Source organism: Manihot esculenta, chromosome 8 (assembly GCF_001659605.2).
Source record: "Manihot esculenta cultivar AM560-2 chromosome 8, M.esculenta_v8, whole genome shotgun sequence".
In the NCBI taxonomy this organism is placed as follows: Eukaryota; Viridiplantae; Streptophyta; class Magnoliopsida; order Malpighiales; family Euphorbiaceae; genus Manihot; species Manihot esculenta.
The window spans coordinates 32897016-32920264 of NC_035168.2; the positions used below are offsets into that span (position 1 = coordinate 32897016).

The window sequence follows — 23249 nt, forward strand, 5'->3', positions numbered from 1 at the left end:
ACAGTCGAAACTAGAACGATCACTTATGACATTTGAAGACAATGCTGGAATTACTCCACCACAATCAATTTAAAGTGAATCATAAGAAATGTTCCCTTAGGAGAAATTCAGTTGAATACTTAGGCCATGTCATTTCCAAAAAAGGAGTAGAAATGAATCCAGAAAAAGTTTCAGCCAACCTAAGATGGCCAACACTGAAGTCAGTTAAAGTAGTCAGGGGCTTCTTGGGCATAACAGGGTATTATAGATGCTTCATTGAGAAATATGGCTAGATAGCAAGGCCTCTCACAAAGTAACTGAAGAAGGAAGCCCAGCTTAAGTTTCAGTGGACAAAGAGTGCACATAAGGCTTTTGAAACATTGAAGCAAGCAATTATTTCATCACCAATGCTAGTCATGCTTAAATTTTCTCAGTCTTTCGTGATAGAATGTGATGCATCGAGATGTGGAGTAGGGGCTATTTTAATACAGAATTGCCAACCAGTGGCCTATTTCAGCAAGGCCATTTTAGATAAGTCTACCGCCTGTTCTGCTTATGAGAGGGAATTAATGGCTTTGATTTTGGTAATACAACATTGGCAATCTTATTTAATCGGAAAGAAGTTTACAGTGAGAACAAAGTCTCAGGCATTGAGTACCCCTTCTCTGTAATACTGGCTTTCGAAGTTGATGGGTTACAATTTTATCATTGAGTATAAGGCCGACATAACAAATAAAGCAACAAATGCTCATTCTCGGAAGGATGGGGATGCAAAAGTGTGGGCAATATCCATTTTAACATGGGCTGATTAGGACTAGATTGCAGTAGAAGTAATGGCAGATGAAACTTTAGGGAGGATTATACAAGAAATTAAGCAAGGAACTGCTGCACTTGATAATTACTCTCTCATACAAGACAGGCTCTATTACAAGGGAAGATTGGCAATCCCAGCAAGTTCGAGCTAGATTCCAAAATTGATATCGAAATTTCACACTACTCCTCAAAGGGGCCATTCTGGTGCTTATCATGTCTATCGGCATATAGTGTCTAATTTCTATTGGAAGGAAATAATGTCCACTATCCAAAAATTTATTACAGCATGCTATGTTTGTCAAACCCATAAGTATGAAGTACAATCCCTGACCGGTCTTTTGCAACCACTACCTATTCCTTCTGCCATTTGGGAAGACATATCAATTGATTTTATCACAGGATTACCACGTTCTAACGGTATGGACTGCATATTAGTAACTGTGGATCGTTTATCTAAATTCACACATTTTATTCCTTTAAGGCATCCATTCACAGCTAAACATATGTGTAATACCCGGCTAAGTCAGACATCGGAATTCCTACCGTCCGGTGGAATTCGGGGATGTCAGAGACTTCTAGTACGGTATTAGAAAGAGTTGCTAAATGTTTTTAAGACTTTGTAAGGTTTAGCGTAGAAAACGAGTTGAGTTTCGTGGAGAATTGGCCAAAGGAGTTTTTGTCATGTTCGGCCCCCGAAGGTTAAGTTCGGCCGCCGAAAGTGCCCAATGTTCGGCCCCCGAAGGTTATGTTCGGCCCCCGAAAGTTGCATGGTTTTGCATGCAGTTTCGGCAGCCGAAGCTGAGGTGGTCGGTTAGTTGTGCACACTCCTCAGTCCGTGGTTTGGCCAGGTGTTCACCTCCAGATCATGACCAGAGGGTAGGCCACGTCTCCCTTGACTCATCTGCAAGCTTTTATCAGCTTATGCAGAGGGTTGGTTGTGTCTAAGTGGTTTGAAAGGTTTTGAGAGAAAAGAAGAGTGTTGGAGGTGTGGTGAAGGTGAAGTCGTGGTGGCCATAGTTCAGTGTTTAGGTTGTCCCAGCATCTGGTTTCAAGAGGTAAGGGAAGCTTTTAACTTGTTTTCATGGTTTATGACCAGCTTGTAAGGAGGTTAAGGGTAGAGTTGTTGCTATAGGTGTGAGGTAGAGTTTTGATGTTTTAATGGTGTAAGCATGTTATGTGTATTGTTTTGTTGGCGTTTACGTTGTTTGATGCTCCTTTCTGCTTGTTAAAGTGTTTATGCATGTTTTAGAGGGGTTACCTGCATGTATTGAGGGCTGAGCAGGTGATGGAGGGACTGGCAGGCGTCCTTGTGCACGAAACTGAGTTCTGGATGAACTCAGGTTCGGCCGCCGAAAGTCCAAGTTAGGCCGCCGAACATGCCTGACTTTCGTCTCTGGAGGAGACATTCGGCCGCCGAAGGTGCCGCCGAAGGTGTCCTGTCCAGCCTTCCTTTGCTTGTTTTGCATGCATATTTTGAGGTAGTCTAGAGGGGTTTTGGGGAGTTGTTTCTCAGTTATATAGAGTATGTTTGGTGCCTCATTTGCGTCCTCCATTGTAGGATTGGACCCGAGGAACCGAGGTGTTTAGCAGTCGTCGTAGCTGTTTCAGCGTTAGAGGTAGCCCAGAGTTAGCCAAGCAGTGGCTACAGGTGAGTGGAACTAAACGGAATATTTATCTTAAGAAATGACATGATTCTAGCATGAGCCATACATCATAAATTGCCATGTTATATATTAGGTTGTGTGCATTAGACTTCACGAATATGATGCATTGCATATGTTGTTGTTCCTGTGGATGAATGTTGGATGATCCTTAGCCCTTGACAGAGAGCAGATACAGAGTTATGGCATGAGATAGCCATACCAGGTCGCCCCTGGATAGTCCAGGTCGCTCCTGGTACTATGAGTGAGACAGCTGGGCTGTCAAATCAGAGTTAAGTGTAGACCAGGTGAGACCTCGTCTCCTTGGCACAGTTTGTCATGCTATGATAGCAGAGAGATAAGTGTAGACCAGGTGATGACATTGTCTCCTTGGCACTGTTGGTATTCTAACATGTAGTTGAGGGCTACTGGTGACAAGTTCATCTTTGAGCTGATATGATTGTGATGTGATGCATTTCATGCGAACATGTAATTAATGAATTGTTTTATTGTTCCTCCTCACTGGGCTCTAGAGCTCATCCCACTCCTTTAACCCCAGTTTTGCAGGTCCTGAGATAGCTATGGGAAATCAAAGTCAGCAAGAGGACAGAGGAAAGTTGTGCTTGAATGTATGCTGTAATAGTGTAGTGGACATGATGTAATTAAAAGATTAACGGTCATGTAATGTATAGATTTGTACTGTCATATACGAATAGACTTGTGCTTTCCCTAGTGTTTTTGCTATTGTGTGATGTTTGCTTAATCCCCTGTACATGAATCCTGTTTTACGTTTCTTGATGAGAAATGTGTGAGTTAGGCTTAATGTATGACTTCGATGACATACCAGTGGAATGTGTTACAGATTAAAAGGGTTTCATTCCCATGACCCACAGCAGATAGTAGTCCCTGGTATAGGCCCGGAGGGCCATTTCAAATGTCTGAGTAGCAGCAATTAAGCCTACAGAGTTTTACAGGATTGTTGAGTCTATTTGTATCATGTCTGGGATTTATCAGGTACACAGAGAGTATAGTCGGCTTGCTACGGGTCCCGGCGGCCTTAAGCCGATCTGGATCCTAGTGCCAGTGATGGTTCGGACCGTTACTGAGGGGTACCGGTTTCCGGGTCGTTACAATATGGCTGAGGTTTTCACTAGAAAGGTGGTACAGTTACATGGGATTCATTGGATGATAGTAAGTGATCGAGATCCAATATTCCTTAGTAACTTCTGGAGCAAGCTCTTTCTTTTGCAGGTGTACACAACTAAAATTCAACTCGTCATATCATCCACAAACCGATGGGCATACAGAAGTCATGAATTGATGTCTAGAATCGTATCTTTATTGTTTTCTATCAAAACAACCCAACGGGTGGATGAAGTGGCTAAGTTGGACTGAATATTGGTATAATACTTGCTTTTAGGGATCAATTGGTAAGACACCTTTTGAAATGGTGTATGGTAGCTAACCACTTGTACTGCAAAATTTTTGCCAGGAGAAACCAAAATAGAAGCGATGTCTCACCAATTGCAGGATCGAGATGAGGTACTACGACAACTCAAATTTAATCATCATCGAGAACAGCAGTTGATGATTAAATATGCCAATAGGAAGAGAAGGGATTTGAAATTTTTTATAGGAGATTATGTGTTTTTAAAGTTGAGACCACACAGAAAGTTATCTGTTGCAAATCGAATTTGCCTAAAGTTATCCGCTAGGTATTTCGATCCTTTCCCAGTCACTAGCAGAGTTAGAGTAGTAGCTTATAAATTGAAGTTACATGTCTCTTCGAGAGTTCATCCTGTATTCCATATCTCTCAACTCAAGAAGGCCATTAGGAATAATCCAGTTGTTACTTAGTTACCTGCACATTTGGATGGCCAAGAGAAACCTATGATTGAACCCCAGAAAATATGCCAGCAACACAAGGTTCATCGAGGTAATCAATTGATATCCCAAATCCTGGTACAATGGAAGGGGAAGTTAGAAGAAGATGCCACTTGGATTGATCAGGCCGACTTTCAGGGACAATTTCCTTATTTTTCTTGAAGACAAGGCTAATCTTTAACGAGAAGACAATTATAGAGAAGGGGGAGCCCAAGAAAGAAATGAGACAACCCAATTAGTAGAGAAAGATAAATCTAGGTCTTTTAAGGTTTATTCTAGAATGCCTAAAGGGCAGGAGGGTAAGAGGAGAATATTCTATTCTGGTGTTAAGGAAATTATTGTTGTGGGAATCACAAAGACGGACACCTATCAAGGAGATTTCACTCCTCATTTAAGAAGAGAGGAATGGTAGGAGAGGCACTTTTTCTGCTATTATAGACAAAATTAGTTAAGGGCAGAATATTTCTTCACGGGAGCTGATACTCTCCTGGGAGCTATGAGAGCCATTTCTTTTGCATTGTCCTTTCTTTCTTGTAATGCAGTATTTCTTCTATGTGTTCTGTTTTTTATAGGAAGATAGTAATACCAACCTTTAGACCTACTTTATCTTGATTTCTTTATTAATCTTCTATTTTTCTTATTTTGTGTGGGATTTATGTTCCGTAACTCCACCATATTGCCTATTTACATGTACCTGATGAGTTGAGAAGGAAGCTTGATGATAAGGCAGAGAAGTGCATCTTCATTGGTTACAGTCTAAAGACAAAGGGCTACAAATTGTACAATCCAAAGACTTAAAAGTTGATTATCAGCCAAGATGTTATTTTTGACGAAGATGAAATATGAGATTGGTCAGAAGAAGAAAAGAGATCACTGCCAATACTTGTATTTATCAATAATGAAGTGGAAACAAACAATCATAATGGTGTACCAACTCCTTCAACTTCAGAAGCACTACCTTTTCCAAATCTTGAAGAGTCATCTCTTCCAGTACTTAGGCACTCATAGCATGATCATCGCCCATCTACCTATTTACAAGACAATGAGGTTGGTGCCTATTATGCTTTCTTTACTAACTGTGATATAGTAATGTTCGAGGAAACAGCTAATGATGATCGTTGGGTTAAAGCCATGAATGAAGAAATTCATGCTATTGAGAAAAATAATACATGGTAGTTAGATACTCTACCAGAAGAAAAAAAGCCAATCGGAGTCAAACGGGTGTACAAGAGGAAGTACACGTCCAATAGAGAGGTGGAACGCTTTAAAGCACGATTAGTGGAGAAAGGGTACAAACAAAAGCCTGTAATTGATTACTATGAAGTATTTGCTCTGGTTGCTAGATTTGATATAGTGTGTATGATTATTTTACTTGTTACTCAAAATCACTGGAAAATATATCAAATGGATGTCAAGTCAGCAATCTTAAATGGCTTACTTGAAGAAGAGGTATAGGTTGAACAACCACTAGGTTATGTGAAGCAAGAAGCTGAAGATAAAGTCTATCGACTGGAAAATGCTTTATATGGTCTAAAACAAGCATTAAAGGCATTGTATATTGTATCGACTCTTACTTTCTAAATAATGAATTTCAGAAGTGTCCATATATCGACTGGAAAATGCTTTATATAGTCTGAAACAAGCATTAAGGGGATGTTATACTCGTATTGACTCTTACATTCTAAATAATGAATTTCAAAAGTGTCCATATGAGCATACTTTGTACATCAAAGTTAACAAAGATGGTGATATCTACTTATATGTGGATGGTTTGATCTTCACTAGCAATAATCTAAAACTTCTATCAGAATTTAGGGAGGCTATGATCGCTCAATTTGAGATGACAGATTTGGAGTTGTCTTACTTTCTTGGCATAGAGGTGAAGCAAACTGATAAAGGTATTTTTATTTCACAAAAGAAATATGCAGGGGATATTTTAAAGAAATTTAAGATGGAAGCATGCAAGCCAATGCTAACACCAATTGAAGAAAGGTTGAAACTTATTAAAGACGGCAGCGATGATTATGTTAATGCGACAAATTTCAGAAGATTTATTGGAAGCTTGAGGTACCTAACAGCAACTAGATCTGATATTGTTTATGGAGTTGGAATTATAAGTAGATTCATCAATTTACTACGACAATCTCATTGGTAGGCAGCAAAAAGAATTTTGAGATACATCAAAGGTACACTAGATGATGGTATATTTTATTCTAATAATGATAAAATAGAGCTTATAGTGTATACAGACAGTGATTGGGCTGAAAATACAGAGAATCAAAAAATCACTTATGGTTATGTATTTCATCTTGGTTCTGGAGCATTTTCTTGGTGCTCAAAGAAGCAACAAGTGGTGGCACTTTCAATGGCAGAAGCAGAATATATTGCAGTAGCTACTTGTGCAACTAAAGCATTTTGGTTATGAAGGATGCTTAATGAATTGAAAAATGAGCAAGATAGTCCAACAATTATTTATTGAGATAACAAGTCAGTTATTGCTTTAACAAAGAACCCTGTTTTTTATGGTCGTAGCAAGCATATTGATATCAAGTATCATTATATTCATCTCATTAACTATTTTCTGCATGCGAGAAAAATGATCACGAATACTTTCATCTTTTCCTTGCTCCATCAGCTCACAATGTCTTTTTAATCCCTGCAGTCTCGTTCTTTTAACTGGATCTGCACCTTCATATGTTTTGAATAAAATATTCCAAGCCTCTTTCACTGTTTTGCATGAAATATTTGTTCAAGAACTGGTAGTTCAACATACTGACAAATTAAAAATAGGGTCTTCTCATTGAATGAACGATCACAAACTAATTATTGCATTTCTTCAGCTGTTGGCTTTTCTTTTTCCTCGAACCTTTTCTCCAAATGTTGAATTGGTTGGACTCCAGCGCTTGACCTAGAAACCATCTTTTTGTAACCAGGCTCTGATACTAAATATTGGCAATTGAAATTAAAATTGCCTAGAAGAAACTAAGTGGAATTAATTATCCATACAAACACTCAAATAGTTTGATTAAAACAAAAAAAAAAAAAACTCTCTCACGAATACAAAGTATTTTTCACACACACTATAACTTGTAGGAGCTATTTTTAACTTAATTCATTGGAGCTAAATCTCTTTATTTTTTATCCAAACAAAATTCTCTCATTTCCTTAATATTCTCTTTGAAAATTCTGGTTGCAAATGTAAAGAATTGGTCCCATAGGTGAAAAATGGCGGTACCCGTTTGTGAAATTTGACAACTCCAAATTGGAGAAGTTGCAACTTCATGAAGCAACTTCACGAAACTTATCTACGTGCAACATCTTGAAGAAACTCCATCATGTGCTGTCTATTTTTCCTTGCCAACTCAATATTTTTGTGGTTAAGTAATTTTCTATATTAAGCAAATAGTATTTATTGGCCATTAATTTTTTTCGTGTTGAAGTAAAAGATTATTGTATATTCAAGAAGCTTTGTGGTGGCAAGTTAAAATGGCACCAAATTTAATTTCTAGCAATAAAGCCAACACATTAACAAAAGTCTTCAAGAGTACCATTTTATCAAACACTCACTTCTTCGTTTTCTTCTCTCAATTCCAAGTTCATATTGCTCTTCCAGCTCGCTAAACTCACCAAGCTCAACCATACCCTTCACCGCCAACTAACAAATGCTGGAGTTGTTTCTGTTGTTCTCAAGTGTGTTAACTCGCCAGAGTCGATCCTTCAGCACAAAGCCCTCTCTTTATTACTCAATCTCTCTCTCGATGATGGCAACAAGGTGGGTCTAGTGGCGGAAGATGCAATTGACCGAGTCGTCATGGTTCTACGGGTTGGGTCGCTGGATTATCATGCCATTTGTTACACTATATTCGCGCTACTAAATTAGGGGAAAGGTAGCGAGGTGAAAGAAGCAGCAATAATGTTGTATGTTATTCGTTCATTTTCGGATAATAGAAGGTGAGTTGTGGAATGCGGGGTGATGCCAATTTCGGTGAGGATAGGTAGGATGGGTCTTGAGAGAGCAGTGAAAATCGTGAGTGTTTTCAGAAAAAAGAAAATCGTAAATGTGTTGGGGAAGTGTGAGGAAGGAAGAAAGGAGTCGGGGAGAATCGGTGAATGTTTGAGGATATTTATGACTTTTTCTTTTTAAATTGATAGACTCTATTACTAAATTTTAGTGATTTAATTTGATTTTAACATTTAACTTAATTCCATCTATTTATAAAATTATATATATTCCAAAAAAATTCTATGATTATTTTTATCAAAAAAACAGTGCATTTTCAATTGCATTTCTCCATTAATATTCCAGAGAAAAATTAATTCACGCAGGCTAATTAGGGATGGACATCAAGCATGTGTCTTGGGCTTTTTGTATTTGTACAAATGACACATAAAATCCCATGAGTTGCTTATATTCTCTTTGGTAAAAACTCATTGTTAGCGTTCTAAGACTTCTGCTTTTGGAGGATCACCTTCATCCTTGGACGATTTCCACTGACTCAAAGAATTTGCAAACTGAAAATGCTTCTTTACACTAGCGAGAAGTGCTCTCTTTCGAGCCTATACTGGCCTTTGCATGTACAGATTTATGGCCACGTTCTCTTTTAACATTTTTCACTTTCTTGGTCTTTCAGGAACTGCTGCAATCTCTGAATGATGTAAACTTGCGCTGCTCACTTCTGAGTAGTTTTCTGCAAGTTCTGAGTGATTTGCACTCACCCTGCTAACTTCAGAGAAGGATCTCGCCAACAAAGTTTTGCTTTTCAGGAACAAGCAGACAACTGCGCAGTCGTCTATCCTGGAACCTGGAGATTTATTTTTCCATGCTCGAACTGCATACTTCACTACCATTTTTGCAGCCAAGGAACGTTTCTTTGCCGAAGCAACTATCTTTATTACATCATAGTTCGATAAGACATCCCAAATCTGCAGGAAAGAGAGAAAAATTATGTCTTCCGAGTTATCAATTGTATATGTTCCAATCTTGGGAGCTTTGTTTGTTTTTCTTTACTTACCCCATCAGTTGCAAGAACCACAAATTCATCATTTTTTGTCAGCCTTCTATAAGAAACTTCAGGAACTGAAATGAGGCCATAGTCTTTCATGCAGAAATCTCCAAAGGCCCTGGCCATGGCTAGACCAGGACAATCTTGATCAGGCATCCATATTCTAAAAACTTCCGGTTCTTCATCCATTGCAAAGACCCTGCCTTTTGATTTCTTAATTCTTTCAGCTTCACCTAACATCAAAAGAAGACTGGTAAGACTAAGAAGTTTAATTGGTCACAAAATGAACAGATTAGTAAAAAGAAACTAAGCACAGACTTGCAATATTGGGTTTCAAATCAACTGTGAGTTGGACGGCATCGAGTTGGTTTTTACTGCTTCTGGTACAAAGAATAGCACGAGAGTCTCCCAAATGGGAGATTATCAAGTGATTTCCCTGTAAGTTGGGAAACAAGATCAATCAATCACTATCTTATGAACACGTAATAAAATGGATCATCTACTAACTAAAAGTACCTGTTTAATTACAGTTACAGCAGTAGAACCACTGCAGTAGCTATCAATGCTGGCATCAACGCTTAGTTCTTCATCCATATCCTTGAAGCATTTAACAAGACCAGCCTCCCATGTAGACAAAAGCGGATTTCCCTCACTATAATCAATATGATCTTCTATGCAACCGCCACTTTTATGTGTGTTATTGCTATCATTTCCATCACCATATCTGAAGCTATTAGACTGTGATAGTTTGATGGCAGAAGAGAGCCTTGATGGTAAAGTGTCACGTACATGGCGGGCAACCTTGTGGCCATAGGGACCATGGCCATCAAACACTCCACAGAAAGTCATATCTTTATTCCCAACAAAATCCTGCATCAAATTCAAAATAAGCCTCACCTTTATCACAACAATAAGGCATTGCTTAAAGTTTCTCAAATTCTTAACCCTCAATGCTGAACGTGATAATTATTACCTTGACATAGATTTTTTTCTTTTAATATATATATATTAACCGATCAAATCATCAAAGCCATGGATTTTAATTAGATCACCAATTAGTAACAAATGGGATGAGTTCACAAGCACTTCAAAATATAACAGTGAAAACATGAAAAATTGGAATTTTCCTTGATAACCCAGAAAACAATTTCAAGCATATCAACAATTAATGTTAACATCCAAGAAAAAAACCAATACCAACATAAGAAAAAATTGAGCAAACAACAGGAGAAGAACAAGGCCTTGAGGGATAGTAAATGCATTTTAAAAAAAAGGGCTTCGCAGAAGTTATGCAGGATATATAAAGGGGAAAAAATGGAAATGAATATGATCCATGAATAAATTGCCATGAAAAAATGAATTGATCAGGGCCAGGAAACTTATAAATTAACTCCCATAAACAGAAAAATATATGGGAAATTGAAAAGCTGATGGGAATGATGGATGTTATTACCTCCCAAACAGTCATGGCATCCTGATTAACCCCCTTTTTTCCTTGTTGGGTATACATAGATATGAATTTAGAAGCTCCTTGTAATCTCATCCGAGCCCCAAAATCTCCAATGGTAACATTATCATCCTCCTCAACGACATCATAATCCCTATCTTCTAAGGAATTCTCCACCACAACACCCTCATCACCGGAACCATTAGCACCCTTGCTACAACATGCTCCCATATCTTTAAAGCCCAAGAAACACGTCTGTAGCAAGAAATGCTATATCAACAGCATCCAACAATTTCCTTGGAAGAAAAAAACTATAGGAAAATTGAACGAAAAATAAAAAAAAATAAGACTTTCACGTGGCTTGGGTCAAAACATATAAAAAGCTAACATGATAAAAAAAAAATGGAAATGTAAAGGAAGAACAATAGAAGAGGGCGTACAAGGAACAAACACTCGTTTTCTGGGAAATGGATGAGAACCCACCACCACCAATCTACATTTTCTGGCAGGATTGAAGAAAGGAAAACGGCAGGTTCCTGGTTTCCATCTCTTCCAGGATGTTGGTTTCTTGCCCACTGCCAAATTCTATTCTCAATCCATTTGAGGTTAAAAAAGGAGATCTTTTCGCTCACCTACGACGAAAATGAGTTTACTATCTTAAGTTTTGTCTATTAGTTTGGTATAATTTGAAGTCCACCATCATTTACCTCTAAATTAAATATAATTAACCACTTTAAATAATATTTTTTTTATTGAGTTTGCTATCCTTTGATCAGAGCGAGTATTCGATACTTCGATTTAAAATTGATTTTAATGGAATTGAAAATTAAAATTTAAGCATTTATAAAAATTAAATTAAATTAATTTTAATTAAAAATTAAATCGATAATTCTATTCAATTTAAATTTTTAATAAATTTGTTATTTTTTATATTTTATTTTTAATATTTTAAAATTTAATTAAAATATTTTAATTTTAATATGATTCAATTTTTTTATATTATTAAAAATAATATAATACTATCACTACTCAGTTCGATTTAATTTTTTCTGATCAAAACTGAACCAAATCAAAATAATTGAAAATTTTAAAATTAAAAGTCAAACTGAATCAAAATAAATAAAAAATCAAATTAAAATTTTAAATTAATTCGATTTGATCGATTTTTTCAATTTAAATCGAATCTAATCTATATATATATATATTTTTAATTTTAAGTGCTCAATTGTTTGTTTTAATCACCTTTAAATTAAATTTTCTCAAAATAGTAATACAAATTTTTAACTTAAAATAAAAATCACATATTTCTAATAATTTATCATATTTAGCATCTTATTGCCAAATCACTTTATAATTTAAAATTTTAACATTTATATTATTCAACGCATATTTATTAATTTTCCATATTTAATTTAAGTAAATAAATAAATTTTCATTATTTGACTTTCAATCATCATTCCTGGGAAGAAAGCTTATCCAAATGGTACATGTTCTTATTTCAGTTTCATTAATTTATAAAAGGTTGAAAGAATTTTTTCTATTTATTTATTTTCAATAAAATAAAAGAATTTATTTTTTTAATTTATAAAAATTTTATTTAAAAAATAAAATTATATATTATTTTATAATAATTTATCTAAATTTTTTCTTATAAAATAAATCGTATTAAATAAGGTATTATGAAAATATTTTTATAGTGATAAAGGGAGACATTTACCTTTAATTGTATAATTCATAGCTATTATTCCAGTCTTTTTGAGCTAATTTTCATCTTTTCAGGTTGAAGATGTCTTGTATTCTTGCAATTCGAGTCAATATAATTATAGGATAAAACAATTTATTTAGCATTTTACAAGACATGAGTAGTATATAGTCAATAAACAGATTATTTTAAGTATTTATTTAAATAAAGTGAAATAAATTAAATTTATAAGTCAATACCAGCCTTATAGTCGTTAGTACGAGGCACACTTTTAATATTATTAATATGAATAGGTATGCGTCTCTTTTTTCGAACTAGCATCTAGGGGCTATAACTAGGGGAGAGTATATTTCGATCTAAATCAAAAAATCGAATCGAATCGGTTAATTTCGGTTTATCGGTTCCGTTAGTCAGAGCGGTCGGTTTGGTTCGATTAATATATTTAAAATTATTCGGTTTTTGATTCGGTTCGGTTTAAACATGTTAAATAACCAATCAAACCGAAAAAATCGATTTAGTGGCTAGGCCTGAGCCCGAGCCCTGACCTCTCGTACCCAACCCAGCACCCCAACCCCCTCCATCCCTTTCGGCCCCAGGCATTCTCCACATTCTCCAATCTCCCAATTCCATCTCCGAATCCATATTCTCCCGATTCCTCCCCCTGGCCTCTCCACACTCCCATAGTTGAATCCCTAACAAATCAATCATCAAATCACATCAATCTCTTTCTCTTTCACGTCTGTAACGACCCGAAAATCGGACCGCTACCGGCGCTAGGATCCAGATCGGCATAAGGCTGCCGGGACCCGTAGCAAGCCTACTATGCATCCTGTACAGCTTGTATAATCCCAAACATGATCCAACATTTTCTTAAAACATAAGCATAAACTTTAAAACATAAAACTGTAAACTTTTTTCTTTAACCCGTTTGACCTGTGTATGCACTATGACTGAACTCATAGAACCCCTAGGGTCAGCATACCCTATGTCAAACTCGGTCCATCACATGAAACAACATAAAATAAAACTCATGTACAAAGGGATTATCCAAACTCGGGCCAAGCACAATACTATAACTCTGAACATATAACATAAGGTCATATTACAATACAACTCTTTTTACAACAATACATAATCTTATATTACATCATGTCCACTACTATTCTATTACATAAACACGACCATGGACGTAACCTGCTGATCTCCTGACTATCTCTGACCCTGCAAACCTGGGGTTAGGGGAGAGGGGTGAGCTAAAAAGCCCAGTGAGCAGAAACCATAAAGAAAACAATTCATTTTTAACATATGCTTTCATGAAATGCGCCACAGCACAAACATATCACATCAAGGATGAATTTGTCACCACTAGCCCTCTACATATCATAACATGTCCAACTACACCAGGGGCGATTAGGCCTCACCTAGTGTTCGCTTACATAACTCATATCATAACATGTCCGACTACACCAGGGGCGATTAGGCCTCACCTAGTGTTCGCTTACATAACTCATAGTACCAGGGGCGACCTGGTCTTTTCATCTCATATCATAGCATCATCATCATCATCATCATATACTATCATGGTGAGGGCTAGAGGATCATTCAACATTCATCCACATCAATAACATAATATGCAATGCATCATATTCGTGAATACTAGTGCAGCACAACCTAATATATATGTTTCATGGCATTTTATGATGCATGGATCATGCTAAAACATTCGTTTAATTTTTAAAACATAAGGGTTAGTTCCACTCACCTGTGACTAGCTCAGGGCCGACTCTGAAACGGCTAACACTGATGGCCTCCTCGTTCCCTCGGGTCTGATCCTACACAGGTGGACTCGAATGAGGTGCCAAACATACTCTAAACAACTCATAAACAACTCCCCAAAAAACCCCTAAAACATCAAAGAAACATGCATACAGAATACTCATGAAAAGGCTGGACAGGGCACTTTCGGCGGCACTTTCGGCGGCCGAAGGTCCCTTCCAGAGACGAAAGTCAGGCAAGTTCGGCGGCACCTTCGGTGGCCGAACCCTCACTCCAGAGACGAAAGTCAGGCACTTTCGGCGGCCGAACATTACCTTCGGCGGCCGAAAGTCTGCTTTCAAGCCAAAACTCAACTTTCGGGGGCAAGGTTAGGCGGCCAATCCATGCATTCAAGGGCGGGTTCGGCGGCCGAAACCACCTTCGGCGGCCGAACCTGAGTTCATCCAGAACTCAGCCTTTGTGCATTTCAAGTCCCCCGAAACAAGCCTCTAACCTCTTAAAACATGCATAAACTTCTCAAAACCATGCATAAACCTTTAACCATGCATAAGGGAGTTTAAACTTCAACCCACAACATCAAGAAACATACATAACTAGCTTATGACCCACATAAGCCAAAACCATCAAAACAAACCAAACCTCTCATACTCTCTCCCAATCATGCATACTCTCTCCCATATGCTCAAGGGGCTTGAAACTAACTTAAACCCCAACACAAACATCACATAAACATACATTTTCATACATTGGGCATAAAACCCACATAAACCCTAACATGCATTTCTACCCATACTCAACCATCAAAACCCTTTAAAACTCACTTAAAACCTCATGAAACGTAAGGGAAAGCATAGATCCACACTTACCTCTTGAAGATCGAGGGTTGGTGCGACCCAAAGCTTGAGATGTGGAGAACCCAAACTCTTAAAGTCTCCAAGCTCTCCAAACCTTGATCCAAGCTTTAAAACTCTTCAAAACAACCATATAGCTTATAAAACGTGAAGGATTTGAAGAAAAAGCAAGAAAACGACTAGAGGAGGCCATGAACACACCTGAGCTCGAGAATGGGGAGAAAACTCGCCCATTTTCGGTCTGAGGGGCTTTTATAGGTGGCCAGCCAAACCTCCTTCGGCGGCCTAACGTGCAAGCAAAACACCCCCATGTTCGGCGGCCGAACTTGAGGTTCGGCGGCCGAACCTGGTTTGTTCACACATAGCTTTCGGAGGCCAAAAGCGCTCCCAAAACCAACTCATGTTCGGCGGCCGAACTTCACTTTCGGCGGCCGAACCTGGCAAAAACCTCCTTAGTCTTTTCTTTTCAAAACTCAAATCTTTTTCATTTAAAATCATGAAATCAGTAAAAACTCATTTTAGAAATCACATTTTTACCCCTCTAGAAGACACTGGCATCATCAAAATTCCATATTCCAAAGGAGATTCCGCCGAAAGGTAGGGATTCCGATGCCGGAATCTAGCCGGGTATTACAACGTCGATCGTCAATCTCTTTCTCGTCGACCGTCGACCATCAACCTCTTTCCCGTCGATTTGCTGAGTATCGCCGCCGACCGTCGATTGTCTGTCCTCTTTCAGTGTCTTCTTTTCCATCGATCTGCTGAACAAATTCACGAATCGCTCCCTATCGATCTCTTTCCCTCCCTCCCTATTGATTTGTTGAGTTTCGCCGCCATATGAGCCCAGCTGCTACATGGGTCAGAACCAAACCATCCTAAATTTGACGGATTGCCGAGACTGTCTCTAAGTTTAAGCATCACGGTGGCATCATCACGGCGGCATCCTCGCTCTGTTGAGAGCGCGCAAAATAGACAAGACAGAGTAGGAAAAAAGGAACAACGGTAGAACCCAGATGATCTTTTTTTTTTTATAAGAGAGCAGATAAAAGCAACCCATCCATGAGCAATATGGTAAGGAGGGAGGGAGGGAAAGAGCGAGGTTGTCTCTGAGGATGCCGCCGTGATGCTGATTTTATCGGTTCGATAAAATCACCGAGGCTGTCTCTGAGTTTAAGCAACAACAGTAGCAACTTCAGTGTTTGGTGATATAGAAATTTCTTGCTATTTAATTTACAGAAACAAATAATTCCTTTGAAGATTTCGGTTTGAATCGAACCAAATCGAACCGAACCAATTTTTATCGGTTCGATTCGGTTCGGTTATATCTTCATAATCGGTTTTTTCAATTTTTAAAATTTTAACAATTCGGTTTTTGGTTTTATCGGTTTGGTTTGGTTCGGTTCGGAATCGAACTAACCGATTGCACAGCCCTAGCCATAACATTGTTCTGCAGTGGGACCATTAAGGGCCACCTCGTTCCTTTGGGCATTAGAATCGTTGCCCTTCTCGAATTCTTGTCCCTTGCTCAAGCCAACCACCACCTCTGGATTTTCTAGGCAATTGTCAGAAACATGATCAAATTTGCCACAATAAAAACACACCTTAGGCAATTCCTTATACACAATCTCATGAACTTTCTCCCTTTAAGGTAAAAAAATCAGTCAAAAATTTAGTTAAATCAACTTCAATGAGACAAGTCTAGCAAATTATGCCCTGTCAACATTCTTAGTATTATAGTCAATTTTCATTATGCGATTCTGAATATAGAGAGAGGTGTGATAAGTTTTCTGCCAATAGGCGCAGTGAGGCTGGAGGGATAGAATCTAGCATTTCCAGACTTGCTTGTGGATCAGTTTCACAGTATACCCACCAGAAGAATGGTATTAATAACCCCAAAAATATTTATTTTGTTATATATATTTTATTGCGATGCTAATTATTATCTTTTTTATACTTGGTAACAGAGAGAAAGATTAGGAAGAGAACCACATCATCATGAGCTTTTTGAGGCCACACATTAGAGAAAGGGGACGGATGAGTTTGTTGATACTAAGTCAAAAATTATTTATATAAGTTGACAATATATTTAGTTATAGACAATTTTGAGATACTTAAATCTTATCATATTAATAGTAAGTTCATAAAATTTTATAATGTAAGACAAATTCATATAACTAAAAGAGTCAGCAACACAACAACAAGAGGGAAGCAGTGAGCCAACACCCATACATGAGGCCTAGCTTTATTACGAGGTAATTGATAGGCAGGAAAAAAGTCGAATTTATAGATTAGGGTCCCAGACTTCTGCATATTTTCATGCATTATCACATTATTTTGCCTCATACTCGTCTGCACCCCAAGTAGATCCTCCTTTCATTGAATCAATGAATAGAATGATGAATAAAATTGATCGACCTCAGTGGTTGAGGAGTTGCAGGTCTTTATGCACAGGATGATGGCACAACAGGATGTCGGGACATCCACTCAGACATCTGCTCCTGCACCTCCAGCTCCAGCTCCATAACAACAGCGTGATAATGCCCCTGCTATTGGTGATAATCATACAGACAATGATGGTGATACAGATGATGAGCTTGCTAGTTTAGTATATATATTTTATTTGGATCATTTGATAATTTTACTTTAATTTAGATATGTTGTACAAATTTGACATATGTATTATAATTATTAAATATTGTAAGTTTTAAAGATATTTTAGTTTATATATTGATTGATTTGGTTCTTACATATATAGTTGAATAATGTATAGAGTGATGATTAATATCTATGAATAATGTATAGAGTGATGATGGATATATATGAATAATGTATAGAGATAATGATGGATATATATGAATAATGTATATAGCGATAATGGATATATATCTATAATAAATTCACTAATGGATTACCAACGGATTTTCCATTGGAATTTCTAACGAAAAAGTTCGATTTCAATGGAAAACAAAATTATTTTTCTTCACTATCAAATTATTAACGAAAATTTCATTAGTGTCAATAATGGATAACTTAATCCGTTAGTGCAATTCATGTCAAAAATATGTTCTTTCACTAACGGATATATGATCCATTAGTAACTACAAAAAATGTATTCATTGTTAATCTGGTATTGACACTAATTGAGTTTGAAACTGTTGGTAAAAAAATTACTAACGAAATTTTCAACCTTTACTAACGGATGAAAATAGATTTTATCTATCACTTATTCAGTAGTAAATTATTACTAATGGATTTTCAACCTTTACTAACGGATTTTTCTGTTAGTGATTGAAAATTCTTGTAGTGCTAACTCAAACCATCATTTTCTGAATCTAAACACTATCCATGTCAACCTATGGAAACCAGAGTGTTGTACTATTAGCTAGTGTCCAAAGATCATTCACATACCCCTAAGAAAGATATCCATAAAATCTTACTATTGACTGAATTGCACTATGAAAAAGTTGTTATCCAGATCAATGGCCTTCAACTCCCCTCTCGTTTGCCATAATTGTTCAATTTTATTGCAAAGGGTATTGTAACTAATCACCCTCCCCAAGAGTTTAACAACTATTGATCATTTCTAGAGCTTTGATATTTCCTCCTTAAACTTCTCAAAAAGAGACAGAAAATATCCCATTAGTTTAAAAAATAACCACATCCTCATCGCCGTCAATATTAGGTTCATATTCATCATCTGAAAGACCATCAGACTCTTCTCCTACATCTGACATATTATAATCAGAGCTATACATCTCATTCCCTTCTGTTCCAAACAAGTTGGAGTTTACTCCCGTGTTAGGGTACTTGGCCAACACCACATCACGAAAGGATATACAGTTTTCCATAGTATTCATTATCTGATTTGATAAAGAATGTATTATTTAATTTTATAATATAAAAAGTTTTATTAATTATTTTTTAATTTTATAAAAATATTTACTAATTAATAAATTTATATTGATCGTATGTTATATTATCATCTCCAAATTCAATTTATTTCAACGAATTTAATATTAATTTTAATGTTTTCCGACTAATAAAAATTTTTTAAACAACTAATGCCAACAGGTTACAAGTTTGCCTTAAGATAGAAAAATGTAATGCCAAACTCCAAAGAAGATAATTTTACAGCGAAATTTCACTTTCATATGACTTGTCGACATCCACGTCAGCTTGTTATTTATTTATTTATTTATTTTAATTGTAGTCTGAGTCCAGAGGATGGTAGAAGTCTCATCAAATAAACCGAGCCGGTGCGATGCGAACGATAAATTAAAGAAATTAATATTCGAAAAAACGCAGAGAAGAGAAAATATTACATCGCACCGGCCACCGAGAGCAAGAAAAGAGATGGCTCTGAACCCTCAGCTCTTCCAAAATGGGATGCCCGTTCCATTTGTTAACGAGATCTTTGTTTTGACTAGGGATGGCGTCGAGTTCGAGATTGACAAGATCCCTGGGTCAGTTGCTATTTCTATTTCCCTTGATTCATTCAAATCCTCTGTATTTATCTCTATCCTTGATGTTTAATAACGTCATAGAAATTTTAGTCTTTTGTTTTAGGATCGATGAAAGTATTATCCATCATAATCATGGATGAATTAGATATTATTCTCTATCTTTGATTGCTTGATGATAATTCTTCTCCGTCGAAGAAGTGGAGGTCGGATTTTCATTATTTTTCTGAGGGAATTTTGGTTATTCAATAAAGGGAAGTGCGAATTTTGTTGGATTTTGTGTGCACTGCTTCCTGGACCTCTATTTAGGGTAATATGTATGTATATAAGTATGAATTTTATATTACCAAGAGGTTTGGGGATGGATATGATTGGAAATAACTTTCAATTAGTTGTGATACTCACTCGTGCATTTCGTTGAATTTAGTTTGAGCATGGTAAGTGTGATTGGAAGAAATGGGTGTTCTTCTCTTGCTAATGGAAATTTAACTATTACTGTATAGGCTTGTATTGCGATATGTTGAGTGAATCTTGAATGACATAATTCAGTAGCAATAAAAATTGGACAATCCTTCGTTTTTAGTTAATAATTTCAGAAAATGATCTAGGATTTCAAACCCAATCAATAGAACTTGATAACTTTGTCTGTAGCATTCTGGATTAGGCTTCAAATTTGAATATTTTAGATTGTGGTTTCAAGTTTTGGTAATTCAGATTGATTTAAGATCTCAAACAACTTAAAACCACTTGACAAATAGGCTGTAGTATTGGAGATTCAGCTTAAGTTAAATAATTCAGATTTTGGTTTCAAGGTATTTGGTATCTTCTTTTTGTTTTAGAGATGATTTTCAAGCATATTTCTTTGGATTTTATTCTCTCTTTTCCTTCTGTCCCTTGCATTCCACAGATTAGGTTTCTTCAATTACTGCTGCTACTTTTTGTTTGACTTCTTGATCAAGATAATTACTAGCAACTTTAACAGCTCAAGGAAATTGCTGAAATATCATTGGATGGTAGAATTATTTTATTGCTTCAGAAATTTCAGATGTTGGAATTTAGCCATTTTTGGACCACATGGATGACACAATTCTAGTTAGAGAATTCCAGTCTTTATTTGGTCAAAGACTTACTTGACAAGGACAAGTCCAAAGGATCATAATATTTTTCTTTTACTCTAGCATTGGTGGTTAGAAAATCCTGAAATGTCCCAGCTTTGATCTGATATGGGATTTAAATGACATGAAAAATATGGTTTAGAAATTCAATTTGGACGAGGAAGTCTGAAGTTTATTATTATTTTGGAAGCCTAATTAACTCTTGTAACGTGATTGCAGAAGTCATGGAGGTCATGTTAAAGCTAAGGGAATAATCTACTTGTCAAATATTCGCATGGTTTTTGTTGCATATAAACCTGTTGGAAACTTCACTGCTTTTGATATGCCCCTGGTAAGTGACTACTTAAAGAACTGCCTTGCTTGCCTTGTATTGCTGCTAATCTAAATTTGACTTTATTGTTCCAATGTATCAATTATTTCAAAGAATCATAACATAATGAGGTTTAAAAATAAATGTTGTAGAGGACTTAAGCTCTAGGGAAAGACTAAGTTACTCAATGTTTGGTTTGGTTGAATGCCTGTATTTTTATTACTCATTTAGTCTCAGTCTATTCAAGGCTTTCAACTATTAAAATTGGAAACTTAATACATGGCTAAGTTACACTTAAATGGTTGCTTCTAGAATGTTTAAATTCAACTTCCCTTCTGTTCAATCAGCCTTTGTAATATTTGCCAATGGTTATTCAATTTCTTGGTTTTGCAGCTTTATATTCATGGTGAAAAATTTAACCAACCAATATTCTTTTGCAACAACGTCTCCGGGCTTGTGGAACCAGTAAGTGTAACGATTGACTTTCAATTATTGGCCGTGACCAATTTTTCTCCGTAAATTCTGACTGTCTTGGCATGACTGTCCAGGTAGTCCCCGAAAATGAGAATGCTGCTCTCTACTCCACTCATTCATTCAAGATTTTGTTCAAGGAAGGGGGTTGTGGAACCTTCATTCCGCTCTTTTTCAACTTGCTCTCTTCAGTAAGGCAATACAATCAGCAACAAACCTCTGGAATGGGGCCCCAGATGAACCCTTTAGTAGCTGCGCAGACCCCAGTTGATGAAATGATGAGACATGCGTAAGTTAAATATTTAGATTACACAATTTTGAGAAAGGACGATATCTATTCTTGCAAATTAACGCTTGGCTGACTGACGATATTGTTTTTTTGCATGTGCTTAGTTGACATGTTGGCTAAATTCGGATTGCTCATTTTGCAGATACGTTGATCCTAATGATCCAACAAGAATATTTTTGCAGCAGCCCACTCCAGAATCGGAGTTAAGGAGGCGCACATACCAGTTGTCTCCAGCTGAACGCTCCATGTAATAACCCTTCTCTTTGTGGGAGTACTTATCCAGCAAACTAGCTAAATGCAATTATATTTGTGATGTTGTACAGAGCAAACCTAATTACTGTAGTTGTCAATATATGCTTTAAATTGCTATTTAATTTGTTTATCCATGTCATATATACGATTTCTTGCGAATACTGGGTGTGGCATTCTTGCGTGAACTTCTTTACGGTGTTTGTTATATTATTTCATGAAATAACTCTCCGTTTTCTTTTTATATCCTCCGTTTGGTATCTTTTATTTTGCCTATAAAATCATGCAAAACAAAATGAATTCTTCCATTTCAAAAAAAATGTTCCCTTTAAGTAGGATCATGTTGCAATGTTTTGGTGTTTTACGGACTCGTACTCTGCCCTTGAGAGTTTTATGGCAGTTTTCCGACCATGAATTTTCAAGTTTTTCGATTTGTTATAATGGGATACGGCCAGTGCTTGGTAGAATGACGTCGTTTATTTCTAGTAAGGCAGAAGAGAAGTCGTGAGATGCTACCTAGATTAATATATAAAAAGTGATTATGGGAGTGTGATGTACTAGCCTATGTAATTTGTATTAATTGATTTTTTCTATAATCTTAACAATCACTACAAGAAAAAGCTTTTTGGCAAAGGAAATTCATTTGCTAAACGACGTCATTCGGTCACAAAAATTAAATAGCCATTGAAAGTATTCTATTGTATACCGTCGCAATAGATTTTACTCTGAAAAGTTTTACAAGATAGAAAAAAGTAATTGGTTGCAAATATATTTTAAGAAAAATATTAAATTTTGATTGCTAAAAATTTAATTATAATCGAAAATATCATCACAATTATAAATTATAAAACTAATATTATTATTATTATTATTAAATAATATTAAATAATAGTATTATTAAATAATAGTATCATCACAATTTGATTGCTAATTCACGCTTTACAACCATTTCTCTTGTCGCAATTTTTCTTTTATGAGTAACGAGTTCAATGACAAAATTTGCTTGAATAATTAGGTAATTTAAAATGGATTATTATTATTATTATATAATTTAAAATATAAATAAAAAATTTCTAAGTATAATAAAAATAAGTTTATATAGATATACAATGCTTACAAAATAATTGTTCTATAATGAATGATAAAAAAATACTCTACTCTCTTCAATTAATATAAGTAGCCCCATACAAATCACAAAATGCTACCTATAACATCTTCATCAAGCTCCCACAACTTGATTTTGTTTTCTTCAGATAACTG

The 23249-nt window shown here is 36.2% G+C and overlaps 2 protein-coding genes across 2 annotated transcripts; one reads left to right on the forward strand and one right to left on the reverse strand.

Annotated features, from left to right (window-relative positions):
- Positions 1-8591: 8591 nt before the first annotated feature.
- On the reverse strand, positions 8592-11414 carry LOC110621430 (probable protein phosphatase 2C 65). The gene is made up of 6 exons (XM_021765712.2): positions 11207-11414; positions 10773-11077; positions 9836-10189; positions 9638-9755; positions 9329-9552; positions 8592-9239 (listed from the first exon to the last, which is right to left on the reverse strand). Exons 2-6 carry the CDS (start codon positions 10995-10997, stop codon positions 8928-8930), a joined length of 1233 nt encoding a protein of 410 aa, XP_021621404.1. The 5' UTR covers positions 10998-11077; positions 11207-11414; the 3' UTR covers positions 8592-8927.
- Positions 11415-19319: 7905 nt separating this feature from the next.
- Positions 19320-22233, forward strand: LOC110620253. Its single transcript, XM_021763905.2, has 5 exons — positions 19320-19558; positions 20890-21001; positions 21374-21445; positions 21529-21740; positions 21883-22233. Exons 1-5 carry the CDS (start codon positions 19320-19322, stop codon positions 21989-21991), a joined length of 744 nt encoding a protein of 247 aa, XP_021619597.1. The 3' UTR covers positions 21992-22233.
- Positions 22234-23249: the final 1016 nt, after the last annotated feature.

Coding starts and splice junctions, on each gene's coding strand:
- LOC110620253 (XM_021763905.2), top strand. CDS start 19,320: ATGGTAGAAGTCTCATCAAATAAACCGAGCCGGTGCGATGCGAACGAT. Junction 19,559..20,889: donor GAGATTGACAAGATCCCTGG/GTCAGTTGCTAT, acceptor ACGTGATTGCAG/AAGTCATGGAGGTCATGTTA. Junction 21,741..21,882: donor GATGAAATGATGAGACATGC/GTAAGTTAAATA, acceptor CTCATTTTGCAG/ATACGTTGATCCTAATGATC.
- LOC110621430 (XM_021765712.2), bottom strand. CDS start 10,997: ATGGGAGCATGTTGTAGCAAGGGTGCTAATGGTTCCGGTGATGAGGGT. Junction 9,756..9,835: donor CTGTAACTGTAATTAAACAG/GTACTTTTAGTT, acceptor CCCAACTTACAG/GGAAATCACTTGATAATCTC. Junction 9,240..9,328: donor TGGTTCTTGCAACTGATGGG/GTAAGTAAAGAA, acceptor TCTTTCCTGCAG/ATTTGGGATGTCTTATCGAA.